Source organism: Apostichopus japonicus, chromosome 3 (genome assembly GCF_037975245.1).
Source record: "Apostichopus japonicus isolate 1M-3 chromosome 3, ASM3797524v1, whole genome shotgun sequence".
Lineage (NCBI taxonomy): Eukaryota > Metazoa > Echinodermata > Holothuroidea > Aspidochirotida > Stichopodidae > Apostichopus > Apostichopus japonicus.
Genome location: NC_092563.1, coordinates 17,381,375 through 17,404,944, shown reverse-complemented (window position 1 = coordinate 17,404,944; position 23,570 = coordinate 17,381,375). Strand labels below are relative to the sequence as shown.

At 37.8% G+C, this 23,570-nt stretch overlaps 1 protein-coding gene across 1 annotated transcript; it reads left to right on the top strand.

Moving 5' to 3' along the window:
- Nucleotides 1-1,046: 1,046 nt before the first annotated feature.
- On the top strand, nt 1,047-21,165 carry LOC139965252 (NFX1-type zinc finger-containing protein 1-like). The gene is made up of 4 exons (XM_071967425.1): nt 1,047-1,418; nt 4,616-8,899; nt 17,815-17,911; nt 18,316-21,165. The coding sequence occupies exons 1-4, from the start codon at nt 1,147-1,149 to the stop codon at nt 19,345-19,347; spliced, it is 5,685 nt and encodes a 1,894-aa protein (XP_071823526.1). The 5' UTR covers nt 1,047-1,146; the 3' UTR covers nt 19,348-21,165.
- Nucleotides 21,166-23,570: the final 2,405 nt, after the last annotated feature.

Here is a 23,570-nt window from a genome sequence, read left to right as displayed (position 1 = left end):
TATTTAAAAAAAGCATCGCTGATACTGAATAGGATTTTCCATTTCACAGTATGTTCGCATTCATACCACAGTAATCTCTTTGTTGGAAACTTGTGTACATTTTCTAATTAAGTTTTTTGGAGCTCCCTCTGATATGGGTTTTGTTTACCTAATCCTGTAAACCAAATTGTCAGTGTGAGGAAAGGTTATTATTCTTGTGCCAGTGAGTAGCTAGGCTTGTGGGCAAATAGAGGTCCATGGTCCTTTGTTGAGTCATTTCCTCCTAGACACTGCTTGGAGTAGATGATTTTACTCATAGGGGAAATTAATTTGAATTACAAGAAATATAGAAAATTTTATCCATCTTTGAAGCCAAAGCTATTGGTATTTTGTATACGAACGGTTAAATGTGCAAATGTAAACAGTGTCTCACAGTCCTTGTTTTCCCATAGCTCAATGTAATGTAATGTATTGTGTATATATTGGTGTCTTTGTGTGTGTGTTTGTGTTCGAAAAGGGCTTAGATGCAAATGATGCTATCATTTCCATTTTTTTTTAAACTACAATCGTGCACTAAAATTTCCCTTTTTTGGTACGTAAACTTGACCAATTTTGGGTAAAAAATAATGTGGTCGCCTGGGCGGTCGAAAACCATTCTGTTACATCACATATTGCAAAAAAAAATATATGTGTGGATACAAAATATGGCCACTCAGAGAGACACTGTAACCGCGCGCGTAGCGCACTTATATTTAAGGTGACCGTTCATGACATTCTATTTCGTGGTTGAACCCCCCCCCCCCCCACAGCGTGTAGCGCACGAAAGTGACTTCTCATTTCTTTCTCTTTAGTAGTTGACCACCCCCCCTCATCATCGGCCCCATCCCCCAGGTTCGAGTACAGTTAGATATGTTTTGTTCCCTTTGATTTTTCACCGTCGCCCTTGGCGTACCCAAAAAAATCTGTAAGGGTGGGGCGCTCTGCCCCCGCTGGCTACGTCACTGTGGCTGAGTTAGGCTCCGTTTGTATGTATGATACAAAAACAGATGTGATAATTCTCTTTGAAGAGAAGCAAATACGTGTAATCAATGAATCTCATAACATATATTCTTTAATGTCACAGTTTCTGTAGGTATGAATTGCTGTGGTTACTGCATGCGATGAATAATGGCAAGCAATGACTTTCCAACATCGCAAAGGGGAAGACGTAATCTGCAGGATGGGTCCCGGGGAGGACGTGGACCCAGACATGTTGTAAGCGATGATCATCCAAATTTTCAAGGAGAAGTGATTATTAATCGTCGCGCTGGCAGATCAGAAGGCTGTGCACCATATCGAGGAAGATCAGCTGGAGCAAGAGGTAGAGACGGTAGTGAAAGCAGAGACACTGCTAGAGGAGGAGAAACCGCCTCACATCACAGAGCTCATCCTCATGGCAGGTAAGATGGATAACCAATTGGATAGCTAAATGCAATCAAAATGAAATAACGCGTTACAAAGAAACATGTATGGCACTGCCTATGCTCAATTGCGCGGTATGAAGTGTTTACACCATCTTGGATTCGATAGCAGTATGTGTTTCTTCTATGAAAAGCACTCAACCAGAGCAACGTATAGTGCCATCAATGCGTTATTGTTTCATCGGTTTACTTTCTTCACACCATTGCAATAAAGTTCCGTAGAAGGTATTGTCTACGTGGTAAGTGTAGGTGTACGGAGCTCTTAAGGTGACATTGACACGTTGAGATACTCACATAAATATTTCAATTTCTTACTTAGATCTTGTTACCGTAATTGGTTATATATTTTATATGCTTTGTTAATCCTTATTGCTTGATATGCAAATATCGTAATGTTAGATATTTAGGTATGACAATGTTTTAGTAAGCATCTTTTATCTGTTTATTTTATTTCTTTATGCTCAGATAGAAAGATATTACGATCTTGTATGCGATTGTCTTAATTTCGTACAGTTGACATATTTAACTATACAACATATGCATATGTAAATAGGCCCTATAAGTTACAATATTACAATATTATAATATTTAACAATTTATAATGCTTATTTTGAAAACCCTCTATTTCTAATGAAATGAACTATTGTATTTGAATGGCTTTGTTGAGTTTGTTTGGATTTGAATAGCGTGATTTTAATATTAGGATTATGATCAGTGGATGATTTATACATAAATATAATATAAGGCATTTATATAGCGCCATAACTAAACAGTATTCTATGGCGCTTTACAAGGAAAGTATGAAACATAAAAATGAACAAAAAACAGCAACAAGACAGAAAAGAGAAAAAAGAGGATTACTTAAAGGCCTCATTAAAAAGAACTGTCTTCAGAGCTTCTTGGAAAGAGAGAAATGTGGATTGATTAGCAACCGAAGACGACAAGTCGTTCTACAGCCTGGCCCCAGTTACAGAAAATGCACGGTTGCCAAACTGTTTTGTGGAGGTGGTGGGATCGTTTCAAGATAATTCTTATACGGTATGACGAAACCCCCTTAGTAAACTTCTTACACAAATAACCGGGGCCTATTTATTAATACATTTACAAATCAAATAAAGAACTTTGAATGTAATGCGTTGCTCGATGGGGAGCCAACGTAAAGTGAAAAGACAGTCCCTGGCACTGTCATATTTTCTTCTGCACACAATCATTTTCACAGTTTGGTTTTGTATAGACTGTAAGGAAGCAGGGTAGAGGCAGGTAAACCGATCAGTAAAGCATTACAATAGTCAAGATGAGATATTACTATACCCAAGACCAAAGATTTACAACTTTCACAATCAAGGAGCGTACGAATCTGTCTGATTTAGTTAAGGTTGCCACTATCAATCCTGCATTTCTCAGAAATATGTTTTTTTTAAGAGACAAGTTAGTGTCAAGCTGAACCCCCAATAGTTTAACATTAGTATCACCCACCAAAATAGAACTTACATCATGTATCTCAAAAACTCGTGATGTTCAGATATGCAATAATGAGATAAAGTCTCCCAAAATCTATAATATCCAGCTACAAAACATTAAAGAGTGCGAAGACTCGCGCACTATGAAACGTCTCATGCCGGTAAACTGACCTAGTTTCAAATTAGGTGTAACAGAAGTGTTAGACACCACCATCGATCCCAGAAAATACACACACACAGCTTGCTAACGTCGGTAATTAGACACTAGTGTACAGTCAATACATTCAGCCACGGTCAATACCCACAACAAAGTGCACATAGCAGCGATGGACATCTCAGGTCTAGACAAAAAATAACAAGGTATCACGTTTCATTATTGTCGGCATTTTGTAGCGACAAGAAGAAACTTCACTTGCAAGCAACGGAAAGTTAACTTTTTCAGAGCGCGGCACGCGGCTTAGGGCGAGTCTTTAATGCCTTTAAAAAGGATATTTCTGGTGATAAAAATGTGAGACTGGTAAGGAACAGAAAACATACTATTTGATTGGCTAAACCCTCGAATCATCCCGTAGTAGATAATTGTAGTGTAGCAGTAATAACCTTCTTGATTTACACATGAGAACTGATGCATTTGTAATGTTTGTTTAATTATCAAGATTCTCTGCATGTATTTAGAATTTTATCAAAACACAACTACGTTGTAGAAATATTATTTTCCTCTTTGAATAAGGGAGTTAATTAATATCATGCAGACATTGCGGTAGTATCTCAGTCTCTCAAAACCTCAGTGACACCAGGTAAATGGTGTGACATTAGCGGCTACGTAGGCATGTTAGCTAAGTTTGTGGTATCGCTAATAATGTAAAACTAAATTGTATCAGGAAGAGAAAACAGTGGACGAACAGACACATAAAAAGATCTCTCAAAGTAAAGTGGTAAACGTAACCGCGGTTACAAACGCCCTTTATTAACATGTACATGACCAATTATTGTTTTACAAATTACACAATACGTTTATTGAACAAATCAGACTGTCAGGAAAGTTAGGAACCTTTTTATTTATGACAATTTGATTCTTTTGTCAATTATTATGACTGGCTTACTTGATAAAAGAATATCGATATGTCTGACTCCCAAAGGAAGTGCAATAATTACAATACTCAAAATTGGCGCAGATATACGATCCAGCCATTATTAATAATTAAAGTGTTGTTAATAAAAGAACAATCCATACTCATCATTTCGCAGAGAGGCGGTTTTTAAAATGTCGATTAATCATCCTTGTACTGTGAAAGCCCCTTTTCTTAGTGAAAACAAAGGAATGGAACGAAATTGTATATAAATTATAGCAGTTATTAAAACACGATCTCGTCATGTAAAATGCATTCCTATGCCAACGCAATTGATACGATATATGATTGTTTACATGTCTAGTTAAATAAAGTGTGCAGCAATATATAATGCTCATATACAAACTATGAAAGTAAGTCAATCTTTATAAGTTGGACGGGCAACTGTTTCAAACTTGGCTACACTAATATAAGCAGATGTAGATGTAGTTATCAATTTTTGTTTAATTCCCGTGAAATTAAAAACAAACATCGTGTATCAATCATTAGTGGTTAATGCTGCCACAGTGTTTAGCATCTGTCTTTGAAAAGTTTTGATTGTGTTTGAAACATTCAGTGACTTCTGTACCGCTTCTTTTATCGACAGGCGATTGAAAAATACTTCTACCAGAAAGAACAATCCAATGGGCATGAATCTATTGACAAGACTCATCACTACTGAACCAAATGACTTTACACGTCTCCTGTATGAAAATAGAACACCATTAGAATTGCTTCTTAAACAACAGAATATGGACAATGAAACAATGCAGTTACTAATAAATGTTCTGTCTAAAGCTTGCAGAGTTAGCGATCAACAATCAGAGAGAATGATAGAAGTTTTCAACATTGTTAATGTAAGTAACTTTCTCGACATTAACTTGGTGCAATGGATCCCAAAATGGAATCAATGGTGTTTCACACAAGACGTTTTGGAAAAGAATTTGCTTTCCACAATCGATATCTGTACAAAAATGTTGGACAAGTTTCTTGGTAACGTAAGTGCTGTGGGGGTGACGCTTCTTGTTTTGAACTCAGTCGTCGAAGGTTTTGAGAAAAATGACATATTCGTTACATCAGAAGTAAAAAAAAAGCTTACTTCATTACGTGAAACTCATGAAACCTTCCTCATAGACAGCAAGGAGTTAAGCGTTCGGAGAGCTGGAATGTCTGACAACTCCCGCGAACCACCTAACAATTTTAGAGAGGTACATGTGCTACCGTGTCCTGATGAACTTCGACGTGACTATAAACCGTTCTTACGAAAAAACATCGTTAATGGCAAATATGACAACCTAAATCATTACTTAGATGTACATTATCGTCTTCTAAGGGAAGATTTCATAGCACCTATTCGCGAAGGCATCGCGGAATACACCGATGAACTGGCTCGACAAGGCGCAAAGTCTAAGAAAAGGTTGAACAATTTTCGATTGTACAACAACGTACACGCTGTTGGAATTGAACGATCTAAAGGAGTAGAATCTTACAAACTCAAATTTGATATTGATAATCATCTCAAAGCGGTAAAGTGGGAGCTCAGTCAACGACTTATATTTGGTTCTTTAATATGTCTATCGAGGGATGACTTTAAAACAGTTATATTTGGGGTGGTAGCAAACAGTGACCCAAAAAAGTTAGCGGAAGGATCTGTAGAGGTTACGTTTGACCTCGAACCACATTTATTGCAAGAAATCTTCACGCACTCCTTTAAAATGGCGGAATCGCCGTCATACTTTGAGGCATACCGTCACGTTCTTACTTGTCTACAAGAGCTGAACGCAGATGACTTCCCGTTTGCACGATATATAATTAACACAAAACGTAGTCCTGATCTCCCGCTGTACATCATAGAGAACCCTGAATTTAAATTTGACTTGAGCGACTTCAACAATACTGCGCTTGAAGATGCAGAGCAAATGTCGTGTCAAGTTGATGTGCAGGAATTAAAGGCAGTTTGCGTTCGGGATGACGAAAACTGGCCGAGTCATGAAACTCTAGGATTCGACGTGTCTCAAATGCGAGCTTACCAAGCGGCTCTTCGGGAGGAGATGTGTCTCATTCAAGGTCCGCCAGGCACTGGCAAAACGTATGTTGGGTTACGGATAGTAAAGACTTTATTAAGGAATAGAAAATGTTGGGGCAACAATAAGCCATTAATGGTAGTGTGCTATACAAATCATGCTCTTGATCAGTTTTTGGAAGGAATAACTAAATTTGAATCTAATGGTATTGTCAGGATTGGCGGAAGAAGTTCAAGCGAAAAATTGTCACAGTTTAACCTGAATAAATTGAGAAGTACATGCAGCAGCACATGGGAATATCGAAGAGCCAGAGAAGAGATGGACAAGAATGTAAAAATGATAAAAAATTATGAATCTTTAAACGGCGTTGCAAAAAGAAGGCTCCTGAAATTTAAAGTTTTACAACAATTCATGAAATGTGAACACCGTGAGTGGTTATCTGGTCCTTCTATGCCTCCCTCAATTGATCCAATTGCTTTATGGCTAGGTATCCTAGATGCAGCTGGGGAATATTGCTTCGATCCACGGCAAGCGTATTATTACGAACAATATAGAGGAGAAGTTGACACAGTGAAGAAGTTTAAAGGTAACCAATATGATAGTTCAAAAGAGGCACAAAAAGACGCTGGTACCGAAAATTTAATTGCTCTTGATAATGAAGAATTTGAAAGACGCTACATTACAGACGAATGTGACACTTTCGCTGATAGAGGAAACACCTTTGTCTCTCTGCGAAGACCAGAAGAAGTAACTGTTTCTCTGCCATATGAAAATCAGCACCAACCTCCTCAGCAAAATGAACGGCCAAACATAGCACTATTAGCTGATATGTTTATAGGAAACAGGCTTGTAGAAGATAGTGTGATGGCCGATGAAGATGTCAAGGAAATTTGGGATATTTGGCAGCTTAACAGTTACCAGCGCTGGCGCCTGTACCGTCATTGGGTTCAATTGTACATTGAAAATAATGACCAGAAAGTGAGAGAACTTTGTGATGAGTATTCCAGAAAAGCTGCCATTCTAAAAGAGCTGCAAATGGACGGAGATTTGAAATTACTGAGAGGGAAATCTGTTATTGGTTTGACAACTACTGGGGCCGCTAAAAACAATAAACTGTTGAGATCAGTCGGACCGCGTATTATCGTAGTAGAAGAAGCAGCAGAAATTATGGAATCTCATGTTATAACTTCTCTAAGCTCTTACACGGAACATTTAATTCTCATCGGCGATCACCAACAATTGCGTCCAAGTCCTACGGTCTATAAACTTTGCAAAAATTACAATTTGGATGTATCCTTGTTTGAAAGACTTATAAAAAACGGTGTGCCTCACTATCGACTATCATTGCAACATCGCATGAGACCAGAAATTTCACAAATTCTTAAACTGCACAAAGACTTCTACCCTGCGCTTCGTGATCACGAATCGGTGATGAGATACGAAGATGTGCACGGAATAACAAAGAACATGTACTTTGTAGAACACGACGTCCCGGAAAGGCATGTTGACGACAGCAATAGTCGATCAAATATTCATGAAGCAAGATTTCTCCTCGATCTTTGTAAATACCTCCTGAAACAGGGGTACAAACCGGATCAAATAACTATTCTTACCGCTTACAAAGGACAGGTATACACTATCAGACAAATTATGGAAAGGAGTACATTCGAAGGTGTTCGTGTTTGCCCTGTTGACAACTATCAGGGAGAAGAAAATGACATCATTTTGCTTTCATTTGTAAGAAGCAATTTGGAGGGAAGCATTGGGTTTTTAAAAGTGTCGAATAGAGTTTGTGTTGCGCTTTCCAGAGCCAGAATGGGTCTGTATTGCATTGGCAACTTTTCTCTGATGTCTCAACAAAGTGAACTATGGGCAACAATCGTTTCATATTTACGGTCAGAGGGGTTCATTGGTCCAAGTTTAAAGTTAGTCTGTCGTAACCATCCAGAGCGATGCATTGAAGCAAAAACATTTGCAGACTTCAAGGAAGCACCAGATGGTGGATGCAAGGAACCATGTTCTGCTCGACTCGATTGTGGTCACACTTGTCAGTTAAAATGCCACCCTGTGGACAGAGAGCACAGGAAAATACTTTGCCAAAGACCATGTGAGGAGATAGTGTGTAGACGGAAGCATGTATGCCCCGAGAAATGCTGGGAGGACTGTCCTGAATTGTGCCCAAAACTTATTTTGAAAACGTTGCCATGTTCACATAAAAAGCAGGTTGAATGTTATGAAAAACCACACGATGTTTCTTGCGATAGCCCGTGCGAAAGAGAGTTACCATGTGGTCACGGTTGTCGAGAACTTTGCGGGTCAGAGTGCACTGTCTCTTGCCAGGAAGTAGTTGATAAGGTATTTACACCATGTGGCCACAAAGCGAAGGTACCATGTTGTGAATATTTGTGTCCAAAGAAATGCAGAGATATGCTTAAATGTGAACATATCTGTCGTGGGACTTGTGGAAAATGCAGCAATGGAAGGTATCACGTAAGGTGCAAAGAAGTGTGCAAGCGAGCCTTGATATGTGGCCACATATGTCAACAAACGTGCTCAAGAAGCTGTCCCCCGTGTACCAGACCTTGCGAAAATCGATGTCAACACAATAAATGTCACAAAACATGCGGGGAAACATGCATACCTTGTAAGGAACGATGTACATGGAGGTGTAAGCATATCATTTGCAGAAGCCCTTGTGGAAGTGACTGCGGCAGGAAGACATGTGACTTGCCATGTCCACAACAACTAGAATGCAAACACAAATGCATAGGTCTTTGTGGTGAGAGCTGTCCAAAGCTTTGCAGAAAATGTAATAGGGATGACGTTACAACCATTCTGTTCGGAAATGAGGATGACCCAGAAGCGCGGTAAGTATACGCCAGTGAACATAATTCCCTTATTTTTTATCATAATAAACATCTGATAATGATTTGAACTAGAGCCCATTTTTCTTATTTGAAGCAATAATTTCTCTAATGTGCTCGCTGTAATACGTGAAGAGAGAACTTCATATAGTATTCCAAAAATACATTTTGAAGAATGAAAAGACGCAAAATTTTCCTTTTAGGCTTTAAAAATGTCAAATGCTGCAGGGGCGTCGTGCGAAAAAATATATATATATTTTTTTGGGGGGGGGGGGGGGCGTGGGCAGATGATGACTATCTAAGCGGAGCGCCACCACATGTTTGCGCGCAGCGTACAATAAAATATTTCGTCTGGCAGACCCCTCAGATTGCAGGAAACGGCATTTCCCGTGCCTTATGGCAGTAAGCAACACCCCTAAAATTGATAACAATTTCCGGCAATTTTTTTTTTCGGGAAATATTCTCGAAGGAAGTGATCGCCATTTATTCCTCACTTTACCAATTTCTCGTCTCCCAGAAGCGCCCAAAATTTAAGAAATGGAAACATTTTTGTGTTGGCTGATTCATTATCGCCGCCCATGCCCATGAGAAGTGGTGACTGGCCGAAGAAAAAGCTATGCCGTTTGAAAACATGGATAGAAAAAGCGAAAGTAGCGAAACCTAAGGTAAAACGTGCGATAACGAAGTGATTATTTCCAGGTTAATTGTGACTGTATTTGAAATGATTATTATTCATTTTTTTCGAAACAACCTATCAGATCATGAGGAAAATTTATCCTGGTGGACCTTTTAGCGAACTGATTGCATGACTTAAGAAGAAGTTCACATGGAGTCCAATAATCTCTGTTCAATACATTTATCGTAACCTTCCGAACTTTGTTACAGGCTTAGAAAACAGCTTAACAATTTTTTTTTCATGGAAAATTGACTGACTTTGGCAAAGGTAACGGGTTGCACTTACTCTGGGACTACGTATATATAATATTGTTCAACGATGGCAGCATTGATGGCACATTTGGTTCATTAGTTATCAACCAGTAATTATTGAACTGTTTCGATTGACTGAATATCAACAATTAACAACCATTGACCAAGCAGTCAACAGAAGCTTAGGACAAACATATTCAAAAGCAATGGCATTACTAATCCCGATATGTCGTCTTTGAGGTGTGTGGAAAATCCGCAACGACCATCAAAGAGCAACTGACTATTCAGTCTTCTTTTCGATTTCGAAAACCCTTTTTTTTTTAATTATGACTACATTTTATGACACCTTTAACAAAATTTGGGGAGGGGGGGGGGGCCTGAGCCCCAATGGACACGACGCCACTGGCTGTAACGGCCAGATAGCAGTGGTCAAATTCATGTTGCAGACAATATCTTGTTGATATTTAGGTTAGTGGTCTTTTTTTAAACATGCAGAGGCGGCTAAACGGCTCACTTGGGACCCCTCTTTGGGTATTTTGAGTGCTACGTGGCGCATGACATGACACCAGTTTGTGCAGTGCAATGTGCCCTTTCAAATTTTTAATTAAGAACACCAGAGCCTGCTACCTTATGTCATTTTCAATCTTACTTCATCCTCTCCAACCCCTTCCCTTGCTAAAATGCTGACTATTCCATCAGTATTGCACCATCGGTTGCCGGACAAATACCCCCCGGACAAATACCCCCCGGACATATAGCCCCCGGACTCATACCCCCGGGACAAGTACCCCCCGGACAATAACCCCCCGGACAAAAACCCCCGAGGACGAATACCTCCGAGGACAACTACCCCCCGGACAAATACCCCCCGGACATACACCACCGATGACAAATACCCCCGAGGATAAGTACCCGCCAGACAAAAACCCCCGGGACAACTACCCCCGGACATACATCCACGAGGACAAATACCCCGAGGACAATTAACCCCACCCCCAACAATTACCTCCGGGAAAACTCTACCCGCATAAATACACCGGCACAGATACCTCACCCAGGTTACTACCCGAACAACTGAAAAAAGGCCGTGGTCGGCGCAACTTAAACCAATTGGTTAGAAACTGAGCCGTAAAACCTTAACAAATCAACAAAACAACTTTCTCTCTCTACCGGACAGGGTGCTGCGAAAGGGACCAACTGGCGTAGCAAGCGGGGGACAGAGGAAATAATACCATCAGAAATGTTGGGATCGCAAAAGCGATTGTGAAAAGAACGAGCGATCAAAAACTATTTCAGTACATGGATGTGTAACTGATGATTGCTCCGGTTTGCATCCAAGGGCATTTCGAAAAATGCGATATATGCAGGCCCATACGCTGGTTCGGACGACCATCATATAAATAAATATTGAAAATTAAGGGGACACCCCTCCCCTAAGACTTCTCCCACAGGATACAGATCAGTATCGTGAATTCGACCCCCATGGCGAAATCATGCGTGCGTGTCTGATTTACAAAGCAGAGTGGAAATGAGGAAATGGTGACGGTCGTGGGGAGGGGTATAAGGGAAAAGCGCATTTTGCACATAATGCGAAGAACGCGTATTTTATGTAGAATGTATGTAGACTTAGATCTCATTTGAGAATCACGTCACATGCCAGTGATATAAAAAAAAGTACACATGACAAAGTTCTCCTATCCCCAGTCTCTTTTCGGTCCAACAACAGCGAATAATTGTCGAACAGTTGCACTCCGTGCTTCTGTGAATATTTAGTTTAGTGAGAGTTAAAGATTGAAATAGAAAGTAAGAATGTATATGATGTCATGCATGTATTACAAGTTGCAAGTCTGATTTAATCATTTTTACTTCAACTGTTTTCATTTATGACAAGTGATGTCTCTAACTTTGTTTGTTTAGCCTACCTTCTGTTTGTATTTCAACAAGAATTATGACCGTAGGATCGGACACGATAGTACGGCTGAAAAAAAATGCGTTTCGAGTTTGTGCGGCAGTCGTAATTTATGGGCTTTAAAGACTTACCCTAATCAATTTTTTTACCCTATAACCCCAATTCTGGTCCTACCAGTCCTAAGTACGGCCCTGCCTATAAGCTATACAGTATCAGTATTCTGTAGCAACTATGATAAAAAATATAACATTGTTAATAACATATTACATAGGAAGATTTATTGCACATGCCTCAATTTTTTCTATTGGTGCGTCCAGGAAACTGCTACTCAGAGTAGCAGTTCCATGGAGCGTCGTCGCGCCTGTAATTTTGTGTGTATACCGAATTTGCATATACACCCGATTTGCGTGTATATATACTAATTTTGTGTTTATATACCGGGGCCCCTTGTCGACTTGTCTCGAGTGTGATTTAATCTTCCTTGTAGTTTCGCACAGTGCTCAGAGTAGAGGAGAGGCAGGTTTGTAACTATTACAATCTGATCCTGTTCCCGGGGTCGTCATTTAATGTCCCAATCCGACAGACGTGAGTCAATTCTCAGCCTTTAGCCACTTTCCGGAATGCTGAGAGAGTAGGTAGCAACCTGTCCGTCGCTACTGCAGGAGAGCCTTGTCGAACCTAACTAATGAACACAGTTAACCCGAATCAATTGCTTATCACTACAATGGAATCAACAACAATTGCAGTACAGCTATTGGACTGCACCGGAAATTGAAAAAAAAACTAACATTACAGCTTTGACAGCCATACTCGAGATGGGAATTGAACCTGTGGGGCCAGCGTCACAAACACACAAAATGGAGGCGCCAATGATGTTAGTATAGTCTTGCCTTAGAAGGGCAACATATTACACCATTTGGCATCTAAGCACACTTTCGTACAGTAGAAAATCTCTTAAAGGTGATGGGACACCCCATCAAAAATCCCGGGTAAGCGCCAGACGCTACCGGCCTTAGTGAAAATTATTACAAGGAAAACCTATTATTCTTTGGCTTATGGGTGGCAATTTGTTGGCAATGTAGCAATCACTAATCTGTTTATAGTTGGAATGTAGAATCATTATAACTAGGGAAAATTAAATTGATTTCTTAGATTATCATCATTCTTTTTGCAAACAAAATGACCAGAGAATAGGTTTTTTCAAATGGTAGTGACGTCGTGGTCTCAAGCCTCTTTCTTTACTTATGTTTCATACAATCGTACATACTATTATGAAACCTTACAGGCAATTCTGCTGGTATAACGGGCTACACCGTAACCGGGTTTGACTATGATAGCCCAGCGGTCCATGAAACAATGCATGGGGGGTATGGATGATGATCATGCACACCAAACTAGAGGGGTGGACCGTGGTTGTGCCTGCCCCACCCCCCCCCCCCCCCCCCTTTCTGCTCCTCCCATCCTAAAATGGCGTGCACTCACAGGAAAAAAATAGCTTAGAATAAGCAAAACAAGAGGAACGTGGAGGCCGAGTGGCTAATGCTTTTGTTTGATATATATAATCCTGTTAAGTTGTGTCCTTGGGCAAGGCACTTTGATCTCGACAGTCCCTCTCCAACCAGGTGTATAAATGGGTACATGTGAGGTAACTAAGGTGTGTGCGCTGGATTCTCAGCAGCCAGCCTGATGACCAGGGATTCAAAGTGCTATGAGATGGCTGTGCCATATAAAGCGCTATACAAAAACTTACATAACATAACAAATCATCAAGTAAACTTACTCAGAAGAAAACTTGAAAGTGGTAAGTCGCAATAAGCCAGAATTGTTCGGAGATTAATAATACAGAATAGTTTCACTATAACAAATACTAAATTAAGTACCAGCAGTGAGCAATGCCCAACCCAACCCGCGGGCCTCGGTCCATTGTCAAACCCTATCCAGGAGTTTTGGGGGCTTATATATCAAAAGCTCGAATCTTTTTAAAAGTCGGGAGGAGGTTTTAAGGGCCAGGGCACACGACGACCCTAGAGGTGCCAGTTAAACCGTCACCCTGACCCAATTGTAAATATGCTCTCGGAGTTGCCCGAGGGACCAGGGTATATGTTGAGGCCCGCGGGGAACTAAACTCGAAAAAAAGACGGGCGTATCCGTCGCTGCATCCGTCTCCTATAGTTAACGGCATGGGTACACGTTGTCAGTCCGACACGTTTTCAGTCCGAAAATAAAATACACGTTTTTAGTCCGAAAAAACGAGTTTTCAGTCCGACACGTTTTCAGTCCGAAAATAAAATACACGTTTTCAGTCCGAAAATAAAATACACGTTTTCAGTCCGAAAAAAACGAGTTTTCAGTCCGACACGTTCTCAGTCCGAAAACAAAACCCACGTTCTCATAAAAAATCCACGTTCTCAGTCGGAGCTTAAATATATACTGTTCATTATATATATAGGCCTATATATTATTAAATTATCATATATATATATATATATATATATATATATATATATATATATATATATATATATATATATATATATATATATATATATATATATATATATATATATATATATATATATATATATTTATATATATATATATATATATATATATATATATATATATATATATATATATTTATATATGTTGTTTCGGATAGAATAAGCTGAGGAAAAGGTGAAGAAAGTGTTTTCCCTCAAGGCAGTATGCTGTTTGCTAATTAATTTTTATACTCATATCCAGGTCTCGCATAAACCCCATGGGAGTCCGTGCACGGAGGGGGGGGGGGCGGGGGTAACCATTCCCTACATGCGCATGTATACGTTACGTTCGATTTATATCTGTAAATCTGTAAATGTTTACCTGCATCTCATAAAATTTGATACGCTGTTCTTTTTATGTAGGTAACATTGAAAACGATATAATTAACATAAATGTTCAGTGACGGGATACAAAATTGAAAATAAATCTTTATTTGCACATAATAAATTATGTTCGTTACAAGTATATATGAGGACGCGATAACTTTTAATAATATTTTAATACCTATTTCTTTCTTTTTCTTTCTGGAATACACACGTCTACGCGGAAATATTATATTCAAAACTGAAATAATTAGTCATATGATACAAACCATTTAGACACTTTCAAAATTAATCATCAAAAAAGATGATTTGTTTCTAAAAGATCTCTCTACATTTTCCTTCAAAATTTGCTTTGTATACCGTATATAGGCCATACTGAACCTTGCTCATTTTTATTAATAATATGCAAAGCAGTGATAAAGCCATATGACGATAAAAAATATCAATATGGAAACTTTATAAGAAAATTCTAAGAATAGATATATTTACATCAAAGTATATTTACAATGCTTGTGGTGATAATAATAATAAAAATTGTAACAATCTAAAGAGACAGCAGAAAACCTCCCCGTTTACACCACGTATTATGTTGAGTTTATATATTGCCTGTTGAATCACTTGAATGGCCAATATATATGAACATTTCTGTCTCAATAGATACATCTTACTGAGAGTACAAAGGCCGCACACATGAGTTTGAAATCGATTATCTCTAAACACTATAAAAGACAATTAAAAGGAAGAACAAAGGGTTTCTTATCGTCATGTGTTTCTTTAAACTGATCATTGTGTACAAATTATCAATCTTGATAGAAGCAACCACGGCTTCAAAATTCTACATTATTAAAAAAAAAAAGAAGATTATTACTACCTCATAAAAAAATCATAGCCCGAGTTTAATTCATTTTGTGCGATTACTGATTTTTAATTGTTCCTCTTGTAAACATATAAGACGAAATGAACCATAATCCTCGGCTCCTCGGTCGAAGAGTCTTGTCAAGTTAAACTTGACGTTACGTTAATAAATGAATCAATTATTGCTTGCCAGTGTTTAACGACAAGGCTTTCTTATAGCCTTTTCTGAATTGCATACAAGATGACGGTTGTATTATTGCTTATACGTATTGTAGAAGATGTAGAAAGAAAAGTATCGTATATGAACAAGATTATCGAGTTCGAGGGCGAGGGGGATATAAGAGGGTGAGAAGGGGGTGAGGGGTGTAAGAGGGGAGAAGGGGGTGAGGGGGTGCACGAGGCCGAGAAGGGGTGAGGGAGTGTCCAAAGTTACATCAGTTAAATGTTTGCTTTATAATCATTGCATTTAGAGGTCTTTATGATCACATTTTCAAACGGTCACGCCCCACCCTCCACCGTATAATAATAATAATAATAATAATAATAATAATAATAATAATAATAATAATAATAATAATAATAATAATAATAATAATAATAATAATAATAATAATAATAATAATAATAATAATAATAATAATAATAATAATAATAATAATAATAATAATAATAATAATAATAATAATAATAATAATAATAATAATAATAATAATAATAATAATAATAATAATAATAATAATAATAATAATAATAATAATAATAATAATAATAATAATAATAATAATAATAATAATAATAATAATAATAATAATAATAATAATAATAATAATAATAATAATAATAATAATAATAATAATAATAATAATAATAATAATAATAATATCCCTGCTCCTAGTATCCCTGCTCCTAGTAGAATGTGTCCAATTGTAAAAATAACAATTTACCTAGTTTGACGTCAGGTCTACGAGTCTATGTGTGAGTCTGAAGGTTCAGTTTATGGATGGGGGGGGGGGGTGACTTCCAAGGGCAGTGGTACACTTAACTTTGGTATGAAGGGGAAAACCACAAAATCACCTAAAACTACCCCAACAAAGTGGACCTTCTGTGCATTTTGTACTACATATTCAAGTATTTGAATGGTGTTTTATTAAATTGCAAAAATTGCAACCAAATAAAAAAAAAAAAAAATAAAAAAAAATATATATATATATATATATATATATATATATATATAAATATATATATATATATATATTTATATATGTCAATTATGAGTCATATATATATATATATATATATATATATATATATATATATATATATATATATATATATATATATATATATATATATATATATATATATGACTCATAATTGACAAATAGGGAGAAAAGGTTTAGAAAATATATTGAGACCTTCGTCAGCAATACTTGGCAGTCGAATGAAAAGTACAAAATGTAACACAATGAAAGTATGACGCTAGGTAAGTGTAAATTGCATTGATGGAATTAGAACCAAATAAACCATGACTATACAGGAAGCGGATTAAGGAGCAAAGAACGGATTACATATGTTTGTAACTGATAGTTGTTAAGGGGTCCCAAGTCTTTGTTGAGGCCGGTGATGTGAGACATAATACGAAAGATTCAATCGATTTCTTTACTATCAGTTCGGGCTGTCACCGTTTATTGGTGGTATTATGGCATTAAAACTGCATGCTTTCATTCTCCAACTGAAAACGTGTATCTCATTTTCGGACTGAAAACGTGTATTTCATTTTCGGACTGAAAACGTGTATTTCATTTTCGGACTGAAAACTTGTCGGACTGAAAACTTGTCGGACTGAGGGGTGTACCCCAACGGCATATGTCCAGGGGTATATTCGTCCGGGAGTATTTATCCGGGGGGTAATTGTCTAGGGGGTATTCGTCCGAGGGGGTAGTTGTCCGGGTGGGTACTTGTCCGGGGGGTTTTTGTCCTCGGGGGTAATTGTCCGGGGGGTATCTGTCCGGGTGGTAGTTGTCCTGGGGGGTAGTTGTCCGGGATGGTATTTGTCCGGGGGGTATCTGTCCGGGTGGTAATCGTCCGGGGGGTTATTGTCTGGGGGGTAATCGTCCGGGGGGTATTTGTCTGGGGGGTATTTGTCCGGTCACGGCACCATCTCACCGAATTAGGCTTGCTGAATGAATATAGTCTAGTATCTGACTTAGTAAGGGTTTAGGGAAATTTAACGTTTATTAAATTTCAATGTATATGTCGTTCTGTGCAATATTACAATCGATGAAGGGGATGGTGTAAAATTTATTCACGAACAGTGGCGAAACTACCGATCAATTCAATTTTCAGTATCTTTTTGTTTGAAGGTTCATACATTTGGATGACTGTAACCACATTGTAGAAGTAAACGCAATGGATCATCTTATGAAGCAGAATGAAGAATCGGGAGAGAACGAGATAAAGGTACTAGTTTGCTGTAGGTTAATTTCAATAAAACTTAACGGAAGTCAACTTGTCGAATTTGTGATACATGTATTGTGTACAAGACCCCCTCTCCTTCCCCAAAACCCTTTGAATCCCCGCCCTGGATGGGGAAATGGAATTGTGTATGGGGCTGAATACTACAAGGTGCATTGGAACATGTGACGGAGTACAAGATATTGTTTTTATTTAAAGAAACAACGAAAAACACGCCAAGAAAATCCCACCATTTTATAATTATTAATATTTGCATGAATAGTCACGAGCGAGGTAGTATGTTAGCAGTTAATATTTCAACATTTAAAGTACTCTTTATTGTTTCAATTTGTGATGCTTCAATTGGTATCCATGTATCAGTTTAGACCATTCGCTATTTTCCTTTACAGATTCCAGTGTGTCCATGGTGCAGGACTCCAATACGGTATAACAAGAGATACAACAACAGAATGAAGTCACTAAGAAGAGACTTCGAGGAAGTTAAAACTAAAATTAAAGGAGATAAACACAAAATTGAAACTGAACGTTCTGGTTTATTTGCAAGAATAGCCAAGGCACAAGAAGGTGCACAAGGTGCAAGAATCAATTACAGGTATTTAAAATTGAGAGCATTCGCAACGCCAGAACTTGGGCAGGATAAACAATGGCGTCCTTTTTTCCAAAAATTGAAAGACAAGTTGGACAAAAATCCTTACACGATATCTCTAGAAGACCTTTTCGGTGTTAGCATTATTTTGGATATGTATGATAAATTGAAGCAGATAAATAACGTTAAAGTCAAAACATTGAAAGGTATCAAACCTAACCTAATTGTAGACATGAAAGAGCTCAAACAATTTCAAGAATACTACGGGTTTCTTGAAGAAAAGACCAAGTGTTCCCTGGACACACCCAGCGATCAAGAAATCGAAGATTGGCATAATGAATACCAACGGTGTCGACATAGTTTGTCCCTTGTGGGTGTACTATGCGCGTTCAAGAATTCGGATATCACACGCGGCAAGTTTGAAAAGGTAGACAAGATGGTGGATGAAGTTGATGGTTTGTTGTCAGACAGATTTCCGTTCACCAAAGAAAAAGATGACAGAGTGAGAACTCTTCTAAGCGATATTAAAGATGTAAATCCGCTGCTTCTGGAAATAGGCATCAGTGAAGTGGAACGACAGATGGTTGTAAAGGCGATGGAGTTCAGCAAAGGTCATTGGTTTAAGTGTCCCAATGGACACATATATGCTATAGGTGAATGTGGGGGTGCTAGTCAAAGAAGTCAGTGTCCAGAATGCAAGGCAACTATCGGCGGAGTGAGTCATCGCCTAGACGAAGGGAACTCACTTGCGCCAGAGATGGACGGAGCCAGCTTCGCTGCTTATTCACAGGAAGCTAACAACATGTTTAACTTCGAACTAAATGATGTTATTTAGGCAATACAAATCAAATTAAGTTGAACGTATGATTATTATCAACTATCAGATTAATTATGACTGTGCCTTTGTTAAAAGTAAAGTATTCCTAAACCACATGTTCCAGGCACTGCATGGTCTTTGTGTTGTACATATCAAAGCTAAAAACATTGTATAGGTTGCACTGAGTATATAACTGCGTCATTTTCCTATACTCAAGTCATTTGGAAACACAAAACTTTGTATTTTACAAAAATCAGACGTTAACAGAAGTCAAACATAACAGGGTGAGGTGGGGGTGGGGGGTTATTTTCGAAGAGGCAAGGAAAGGGACATTGATGTTGAATTTTATATTCGACGATCCGCTATTGCTTTACATCTGCATGCTATCACTCCTGCGATATTTAAAGGCACTTTTGAAAGTGGTTTCTCAGTGATTGTTAAATTCATATATAAATGATAGAAATGATTTTGCCTAGCTAAATGAAAAGTTGATAGCTTGCTCGTTTCATGAAAATAATTTTTATGAACCTATTCATAACAATTGATCATTTGTTCATACGTAATTTGTTTCTGTGAGTTACAATAGTGCTGGTGGCCAGCTGGGGTGTACCTGTGGACAAGAATTGTAAGAAGGCGGGGTGGAGTCGAGGGGGGGGGGGGGGAGGGGAGTTCGTAGCTTAGAAAAGAACTTTGAACAGTTAACGGCTTATCACGAAGCCAATGCAAATTGCGAAAGATAGAAGTAACATTAGCTATATAGATCTCGCCTGTGAAACTGGTCTTTCCACGGAGTTCTGAATGCAAAATATTAAAAAAAGGAGGGTATATACCAAGCTATTACAATGGGAATCCACCTAGATATCTATTACAATAAGGAACCGTTAAACAAGGTAATACAATAAGAGGCCATATTATTACGAGTACAGTACGTTAAAGCGTTTAGTTGTGATACATGTTTAGGTTTTGTTTCCTCTTCTGTTTTAAGGTGTTCATGAATTAGTGTTAATGATAATTTGTTTCACCAAAAACCATTCTCTTTATTAAAAATAAGTGGGTTGGAAAAATGAAAATGTTAATTGTAGTTTATATGTAACCGTTTTCATAGAAAGTTTGATCTTATTTATCTTGAATTTTGGACGTTTTAAGAAAGTCTTTATTTCAGAATATCGATCAAAAAGCCGAAAGGGGACCAGAGGTAAGGTTAAAAGATTGGAAGATGAAAGAGGAATATCTTCTTATGATATCACACTGGTGAAATTTGCATACAACTCCCATCTGGCGTTCCAGAGATATGAACGATTGGAAGTGTCACAGTTTGTACCAAAAGTGAACTTGAAGAAAATTGGTATGTGATGTCATAATTGCACACTGATAGAAAACGTTTTGTTGCACTTTACTTTCTTACTTTGTTTTTGACCTTTGCTTTGATATGGTTCAAGGTTAACTAATTGGATGTGGAGTTAGCAATATCCCAACGATGGTAATGTATTCTTACTGAGATGCATCACAATTTTGAAGAAAAAAAACATGAAAAAAACTTGTTAGAGTGCTTCTATGACATGACACCTATTTGCTTAAATTCCACTTCTGCTACAAAACGTCAAACATAGGTATGTAGGAATCGAATGCAAAATTCATCAGGTTGTTTGAAATATGTTAACCTTTCGTCTGCCAAATGTCAATTTGTTTCTCTGGACTATCATTAGGAAGTAAAAAAAAGATGATATTATTGCCTCGTATTTTTAGCCTGTTTAATTGAATCAGTTGTGCCATTTTAATCTTGTTTTTATAGAGGTATCAGTGATGTTTCTGAACCATTGGCGAATATATATCGAATCAATATATGTCACTCTCCTCGTCGTTGCTTCTTGTCTCTCGAAAATCGATACTATTTAAGGGTACTCATTTATGCAACATTTACTAGAATTACTACTTAACGCAGGCCTATATACTTGTATCGGTTACGTTGATTTTCTAAGACAATCTACGTACAACGACAGCGACGAAGTGAAAGACGGCAGCAACAACAAAATTTGTGTACACGACGAGATGAAGTATTACACCTGTTACAAACTTAGTTTTGATATTCAGTACATTGTAGACAACAAAATAACAAAATAATGCTGCTGGAATTCCATGTTTTTTTTTTATGGACTGAACCTAACATTACAAATGGCGGCACTACATACTCTAGCACACACTACCATTAGGCTTGTTCGTCAGAGCCGATGCAAACAGACTGAATAGGAACAAATTAAACTCCCAATTTATGTCGGCGAATTTTTTTCTCAAGGAAGTAAATCAAGTGAATTAATGAATTTCGTTCAATGAGATGTATACATAAAGACGTTGGGAAATTTGATAACGGGTCTCGTTGTGAAATGATAGTTAAACATAACATATAAACAATAGGTATAAAGGGAATAATCTTTACACTTTGTCATGGAGGTATATACGTAGTTTGTGCTATGACCCTGAACTGAGTACAAATATTCTACTGTGGCCCGTAAGATTACTTAACCAAAACCATGCACTCCAGTCAACACTCATGTCATTAAAAGACAAAAATCTTATATCGACTCAAATTAAATCCACCCTCCTACCCAAAAGGAATATTTATTATTGAATATTTAGATTATTACAGACTTGATAGCGTTTCGCAGCATGTAATAAGTCTTTTGATTCTTCTTATTTCCTTTTAACAATCAGAACTGATCTATACCATTTTATACTTACTACTTAATAAATAGTTTATAAAAGCAACACAAGAGTGGGTTGCTTTACAGTACTTTCTCAGAAGATAGCACACACTCGATAAAGTAAAGGAGCTGTTCACTTATTGATATTAAGTACGTTAAGTCGTCGTCGCCCAAGAGGGGGAAAGGCATTGTTAGCCGCTGTTATGGAAGTGACAGTAATCGAGACACATGTGACGTGTCTTTCGAATTGTAAAATGTAGGCACAAATGTGACGGCCGTTGTGGTGAGCAAAAAGCCTCAAGTATGATAGGTATAGGCTTTTTTGAACAATTCTGTTCGGAGATGAGGAAAACTTAAGAGCGAGGTAAGTATACGCCAGTTAACGCAAGTAAGTGTAAGTCACTCGCCTTTTAACTGCCGAATTCATTAAACAATACCTACGTAAGGCTGAACTGGACTCTGGTCAATGTGCACCTTTCGAAGACTGGACTTGTCTGCATTCGAAAACAATGTGCGCCTTCGAAAGCTTGAACTAGACTGTAAGTGATGTTACTTGCACACTGTCTTGCGGCGTTCGTAGTAATATACTGAAGGGATTTTGAAATAACAGGTATAGCTATAGCCAAGTTTGATAAGTTAATGTAAGTTATATAACATACAGGAGTTTAGCGACGAAACACATTGCCAGTCAGAGCCTGCTACGCCAACCAGGTAACCTATAGATGTGGCTACAAAACGAGTTGTTCTAATAAAGTGTTATCTATTGTCCCACTAGTAATATACATACAGGACGGATGGAACGAGGTGTGTGTATGTGTGAGGGGGGAGGGGCTGCGGTTTGGCTTGGCAAATTAATATTTTTTGCAATCCATGACATAATATCTTTTCCCAAGTTAGATAAACGCGCAGTAATGTTTACGAATTATTGGTCAGTAAATGTACAATCGTGCTTTAGTTTGCTTTATCCTTAACAATTTCTCTGATAATCGCGTGTCAGAATATGAATACCCCAAAGTTTTTGAAATATTGATAACTTTATGATCATCTAAAGCTAACTTTTACCCTAGGAATTGTATGCAAAGATGTAGCTTGGATGCCAAGAATATTTTTTTCTAAACCGTACTTCAAATAATTTCCCTCTAAACTATCCTTTTAGGTTTTGCCATTTAATATCGTCTATATAACTAATGCAAAATTATGAAGCTGAAAAGTATGTTTGGGTAAGAACTTCTAAACCAGAGATACATTTTATAAAAGTAAATTATTGAGTTAGGTATGGGGTTCCATGTTAAGGATGAAACTGCAGAAGCAATCTCACATTCCAAAACAGGAGGAAAGTTATGGAAATACTGAGGTGCCGTCAACATGTTTAGATCTATTTCTGCACTTTTGCTGCGATTCATCATTTTGTTGCAAAATGTTGAAATGATGAGATTTCTTAATTGATCAATTAAACCTTTTCTTTTTGCAAAGGACTGAATGATGGCATGCTGACACACAAGTGATGAATCCTTTTGTTGCAAAATGTTGAATTGGAGAGAT

Excerpts from the sequence above, each read along its gene's own strand:
- LOC139965252 (XM_071967425.1), top strand. The coding sequence starts at position 1,147 with ATGGCAAGCAATGACTTTCCAACATCGCAAAGGGGAAGACGTAATCTG. Across the intron at positions 1,419-4,615 it reads AGAGCTCATCCTCATGGCAG|GCGATTGAAAAATACTTCTA; the intron begins GTAAGATGGATA and ends TTTTATCGACAG. Across the intron at positions 17,912-18,315 it reads CGGGAGAGAACGAGATAAAG|ATTCCAGTGTGTCCATGGTG; the intron begins GTACTAGTTTGC and ends TTTCCTTTACAG.